The following is a 6,167-nucleotide window of genomic DNA, read 5'->3' on the forward strand; positions in this document are numbered from 1 at the left end:
GTTTTTGTTTTTCTCATTAAAAAACAAAACAAAGATGTAGATAATTATTGGGGGCATCTAATTATTAATAATTGTCTTACCTAAAAATTAGCTAATTTAAATTACTTGGACCCATTCAATTTCCAATTCCTCTCTTTCTTTCCCTAATTCCATGGTATTTTAATATGGTATTTATTATCATATTAAACTTATTTTACTAAACTACAACTATTAATCTAAAGTCTGTAATATAGATAGTATTTGTTATTGATGGAGTCTGCCTTCTGAACCGGTGAGCGAACCTGCAAAACAGGGTAGAAGCTAACCGGACGGTGGTTGTCCGATTAACTCTCCGATGCTAAAGTCAGTTTAGAGCTTTGAGCAGCGTTTTGAGTATATGAATGTAATTGTGATTCTAGGCATACCTCGTGCTCCTTTTATAGTAGTCGAATATACCTAGTAGAGTTGTATTAGGTAGGTGAATCCTACTTTGTAGGGATTCGGCCGTATCTTAAGGATTCTCCTGATTTGTCGAGATCTACCTTAATCTGATAAGAGTCCTATTTAGGAACGTCTTCCTAAATAGTCTTATCTTCCTAAAGTAGAGCTTATCCTTCCATATGTAGTGTTTGTGTCCAAATAGGACAAGGTTTCCATATTTAGTCGTTTATCCGAATCCCGGACCTGACGCGCTCTTGGCGGATCATGTGGGATTCGGTCTTTATTAGTGTATTACCGAATCTTAGAGATTCGGTATCTCCTTCATATCTTTCCGTCTTCAGGGGGAGTCCGGTGTCGCCTGAGAGTGGATCTCCTGCAACTCGGCTCCATTATACTTACAGTAGGATTCGGTATCCATCATTAGCCCCCCCGCAAGTGAGCTGAAGTAGTTTGGCATTTATGCCTTAGTGGATTTTAGCTCTTTTGGAGCTGAGTTCTTTTATGCGGGCGAGTCGCTTTGCATTCCGGGCGAGTCGTTTCATATGTTTGTGGGTGACGTTTCTTCTTTAGTAAGATTCTGTGTTGCCACGTGTCGGCATTTAATGATTTAAACGGTTAATGATTCAAAAGCGTTTTGTATTTAATCTCTTCGCATTTCTTCTTTTCCCTCTTACTTTGCTTTTCGAATTTACTCTCATTTCTTGTAGCTATTTCCTTTTCGTTCTTCGTTTGATTGTTTGATTCTTCGTGACTTGTTTTCTCCAGATTTTTCAGGTATGTTTTCTTTCGTCGTTTGGATGTTAATATGGCTTTCTTCTTTGTATATTCTCCATGCTTTATATTCTGGAAATTTCTTCTGTACTTGTTGTTCTTTGATGTGTTCTTCAACGTGTTCTTCAATATATTTTTTGTTTGATCCTTATTTTGTGTTTATGTTTGTGATTCCCTGTTCTAGGATGCCTCTTAGTCGAGTGGAAGATGCTTGCGCTGCTATGGCTTTTACCCGATCGAAGCTTCGTAGGGATGAAGTCTTAGATATCTATTTTGAGTATAGTTTTCCTTTTGATTATAGGGTAATATTACCCGGTGCCGATATGGCTGCGTCTGACTCTCCCGGATCTTCTTGTAGGGCGGTTCTTTTTGAAGAGCAATTTGCTGCTGGTCTTAGGTTTCCTTTGGATCCCTTTTTAGTAGAAGTGTGTAGGGATTTAAAGGTTGCTCTAGGGCAACTTTACCCTGGTACGATTAGAGTAGTGCTCGCCTTTTCGGAGGCATGTAGGCTCCGGGGCTGTGCCCCTTCTCTCAAAGTGTTATATCATTTTGTAGACTTTAGGAAGTGTGATGGTTGCTTCGTTTTCGCCCTTGGTAGAGAAGGGCGATCTCGTATTTATCTTCCTTGCCTAACCAGTCGCTGGCGAAGGCGCTTCTTTATTGTCTATCATAAATTTGCTTTTCTTCATTTTTCGGATGGTTTTTCTTCTCATCCAGTTCGGAGCTATTCTTCTCCTTTAAGTTTATCCGAGTCAAAGCTTGCTTTTGACATATCTTCCTGTAGTATTGTGTCGCGTCCCATTTTAGATGTCTTGGTTAATAGTCATCTTCGGAGTCGATGGTTTCCTTTGGAGGATCCTCCTCGAGGCTTGGCGGATCTTTGCTACTCTTTTGTTCAAGGTATATTAATTTGCTTAAGTTCTTTTTAATGTTTCTTTTGTAGGATGTCTTCTTCTTCTGACGATTTCCTTTCCGGATTTCAAGTAGATTTGGACGTTCCGATGGGTGGTCCTGACGTTCCTATCGCCGACGTTATTCCTGGCGACATTGTCGTGGATGGGGCTCCTGTTGATATCCCCCTAGCTCCCGCCGAGGTAGCGTTGCCTGAGGTTATTGTTATAAATGATGATGATGGTGATGACTCGGCTGTTCCAGTCGGCGACGAGGCGATTCCGTCACTACTCCCCCCTCTAGCATCATCTATCGTTTCGGGGGGAGTTGGGGGTGTGGCCTCAGAGGGGCCTGTTGTTGCTGATTCGGGGGAGATTTCTCTAGGTCGAGACCCGGATTCTCCGTCTAGAAAAAGACGTCGAGTTGTCGATGATTCTCCTACGAGGGAGAGTTTTCCTGGAAGCTCTTCTTCTGCTCCAGACTTGGTTCAATGGGTCGAAGGTCAGGATCCTGCCAGTTTGCTGAATCCGAGAGTGCTAGCGGAATATATCCGGACTTTGGCGATTCCTGATGATGTCACGTGGTTCTGTGGTAGGCCGGGTCAGGAGCTTTCCGATCTGGCTTGTTTTCATGGTTTCTCTGTAAGTGCTTTCTTTCTTGAGTATAATATGTTTTTTGTATTCAGTTGCTTTCTTATTTGTTTATTTCTGGTGTGTAGGCCCTTCAATCTGTTCTGGTATTGAACGACCGCCGACAGTGTGCCGAGGAGGAGGTCGAGCGTCTGTCTGCTCTTTTGGCGACTTCCGAGTCTGAAAGGGCGAAATTGAAGGCTTCTTTGGAAGAGCATGATTCCCTTCTGGCGCAGCTCAAGGCGCAGGATGCGATTAATGATCGCCAAGTGAAAGTGATTGAGAAAAAGACCGATGACTTGACTCAAGAGATCGAGGAGCTCATTCGGATCAATTCCCTTGTTGGTGGGGAGAGGGATAGTCTTAGAACGGAGGTTGAAGGTCTTCACATCCGTCTGCTAGATACGAAGGCTTTTTACTCTGCTCTGATAAGCGAGTATCGCCTTGCGATTGGGAAGAAGCTTCTGGAGCAGAATCCCAATATTGATCTTTCTGGGGTTAACGGGTTGGATCCCCAGGCCATCGCCCGTGATCTCCTCGTCAAGATTTCTAAAGACCGTGTTTAGTAGTTTTCTTTTGATTGTATTTGCTGATGTATTAATTTTGCTTTTTGTAATTCGCAATTTATGAATATATTTTCTTCGTTTTTCTTCGAAATGTGCTTTTGCCTTATCTTTATGTACTTGTCTTGCCTCGAGGGTTACTCTAAACCCTGTTCTTGGCGTTGCTTTTTGTAGAGTTAATCTAAACTCTTTTTATTTTTGTTTTTGTTTCGAGTTAATCTAAACTCTTTTTTGGCGATTCGCCTTTTCTGAGTTAATCTAAACTCATTTTTAGCCTTTCGTGGCGATCTGCCTGGTTCGGCTATTTTGCTTTGAGTTAATTTAAACTCGTTTTCTTGGTTTTTAGCCTTTCGTGGCGATTTGCCTGGTTCGGCGATTTTGCTTTGAGTTAATTTAAACTCATTTTCTTGGCTTTTAGCTTTTCTTGAGTTTGATCTTTAATTTATTTTTTCTTCTTTCGTCTTTGATTTAATCATTCGTGGCTGTTCTTGATTTTTATTTCTTTATTGGTTCGTCTGGCTAATCAGATGGTAGCGAAATTGAATTTTTATTGATAAAAAGATGGCATACAAAGCATTAAAGATAGATTTGACGCCATCTGGTAAGACGGAGAGTCGTTACCGATGATGGGTCGTTTTTCATTCCTATTCTTCCTTCTTTTCGGTCTTGTTTTCTTGGAGATCCACCACTGACTCATCATAGCACTTCTTGGCTATTCCTTGGTCTCCTCTCAGCGTCACTACTCCCTTTTCAGTCGGTACCTTCATTGCCAGTGCTCTGATGCTGGTTACCGCTGCCGAGTCATGGAGGAAAGGTCTTCCTAGGATGGCATTATATGTCAATTCCATGTCCACTATGTTAAATAGTGACATGATTTTCTTGTTCATTCCTCTTTCTGGGCCGATTATTACTTCCAAGGTGACTGCTCCCAGCGGGGTGATGGAGGGTCCACCGAGTCCTGATAGCGGAATTGGGACTCGTCGTAACCTTGACGCTGTTCCTCCCAACATTTTGTATGCTGCATTTGTCATGAGGTTTACTGCACTTCCTTCGTCGATAAGGATCCGCTCCATGTTCCAATTTTCAATGATAGTAGTTACTACCAAAGCATCGTTGTGAGGTGCTTTGACGTGTTCATAGTCTTCTACATCGAAGATCACTGGCGGCATGTGAGTTTCTCGTATGTTCATTACTTCCTTCCTCTGCTTCCTCCTGATCGTGGAGCTACTATGCCCTCCACCATTAATCATGTGTATGGTTCCCAGAATTTTGGATGGGCGCTCGTCTTCCTTTTCTTTTGGCTTGTCTTCTCTGTTTCTTTTTTCTCCCTTGTCATTGCTCTTCTCTTTTCGGGCCACAAATTTCCTCAGTTCGCCTGTGTCGATCATTCTTTCGATCTCGACCTTTAAGTCCCTGCAGCTATCCGTTTCGTGTCCGTAATCGTCGTGAAATTTGCAGTACTTTCTGGTGTCTCTTGCTTCTGCTTTCATTTTGGGTGGCCATACCACGTTTTTGATGTTTTCTTTGATCCACATGAGGACATTAGTTCGGCTGGTGTTTAATGGAGTGAAGTTATTCTCATCATCTCTGGGATCGTATCTCGATTCATATCTTGTCTGGGGGGCGAATCGTCTGCTTTCTTCGGGTCTTCCTCTCCTGTCATCAGGTTTGGACTTGGTTTTTTCTCTGGATCTTTCTTTTGATTCTTTTCCTTTTGCTTCCTTTCCGCGAATCGCCCTTCGCCCTTCGTCTAACTCGAAGTATTTCTGAGCTATGCCCATTAAGTTCGAGAAAGTTGTGGGTTTATTGACTAGCAGCTTGTCCACCAGCTTTCCGAATCGCGTCCCGTCTCGCAATGCTTCTGTCGCCATGTCGACGTTCAGGTTGTCTATCTTCATAGCTTGCTTGTTGAATCGTTCGATGTAGCTTCGCAGGGTTTCTCCTTCTTCTTGGATACAGGCTCTTAGGATACTGGTAGTGGTTTTAGCTGGGATGTTTGTGAGATATCTGTTGAGGAATTCTGTTGAAAGCGAAGCGAAGCTTTTGATGGAGCCTGGTTTTAATTTGTTATACCATCTCTGGGCTGTGCCCGTGAGCGTGGTAGGGAAAACCCTGCAGAGGATGGCGTCTGATACGCTGAGTAGCCCCATGGTTGCTGTGAACCTAGAGGTATGGTCTCGGGGGTCTCCTTCCCCATTGAAAATTGGCAAGGTCGGCAGCTTCATGCTGTACGGGATGGTTTCCTCCATGATCTCGGGCGAGAGGGGTGATCCTTTCAACCTGAGGTCCTCTATATCCAATTCTTCAGATTTTAGTTTTTTGAGCGCTTTGGCGATCTTCTCTTCTAAATCTTCTTCCACCACATATGTGGCTTTGCTTTTTTGGGGTGTCTCTGACGATTCGCCCTCTCCTTCTTGGTGTTTTTTCTTATTTTGTTCTTTCCCTGCATCTCTTTCTTGTCGCTTACTCCTTGGTGGGGCATCTTCTTTTTCCTTCTCCCTTCGTTCGTCTCGTTTCGTATTCAGACCGCTTCGGGCGTCCTCCTGGTTGTGCTCATTTCTGGGTGCCTCTGGTGATTCCTCGTTAGATTTTTCTCTGTCAGGACTTTCCTCTTCGCTGGTTTCCTTTTCTCGCTGGTTTCTTGCTTCGTTCCTCTCTTCGTTTCCTCTGGTCCGAGGTTCCTTGCTTTTGTTGTTTTCTGCCCTTGTCTCCCGTCGGCCTGGGTTTGCATTTCCTGTTCTTTCTCTTCTTCTGGGAGCTGTAGGGCTGAAGTTTTCCCTTAGCATTCTCATAGTTTCTTCGTGCCTGTCGTTTGTTCTTTTGGCCTCATTAGCCAATCTGTCAAGATTTGCCTGCACAGATTCTAGTATCTTTTTCAGCATTTCGCTGTGTG

At 43.3% G+C, this 6,167-nt stretch overlaps 1 protein-coding gene across 1 annotated transcript; it reads left to right on the forward strand.

Annotated features, from left to right (window-relative positions):
* Nucleotides 1-1,476: 1,476 nt before the first annotated feature.
* On the forward strand, nucleotides 1,477-3,368 carry LOC130014800 (uncharacterized). Its single transcript, XM_056103729.1, has 3 exons — nucleotides 1,477-2,091; nucleotides 2,179-2,723; nucleotides 2,801-3,368. Exons 1-3 carry the CDS (start codon nucleotides 1,515-1,517, stop codon nucleotides 3,275-3,277), a joined length of 1,599 nt encoding a protein of 532 aa, XP_055959704.1. The 5' UTR covers nucleotides 1,477-1,514; the 3' UTR covers nucleotides 3,278-3,368.
* The last annotated feature ends 2,799 nt before the right edge of the window (nucleotides 3,369-6,167 follow it).

The sequence above is a fragment of the Mercurialis annua genome, linkage group LG7, assembly GCF_937616625.2.
Source record: "Mercurialis annua linkage group LG7, ddMerAnnu1.2, whole genome shotgun sequence".
In the NCBI taxonomy this organism is placed as follows: domain Eukaryota; kingdom Viridiplantae; phylum Streptophyta; class Magnoliopsida; order Malpighiales; family Euphorbiaceae; genus Mercurialis; species Mercurialis annua.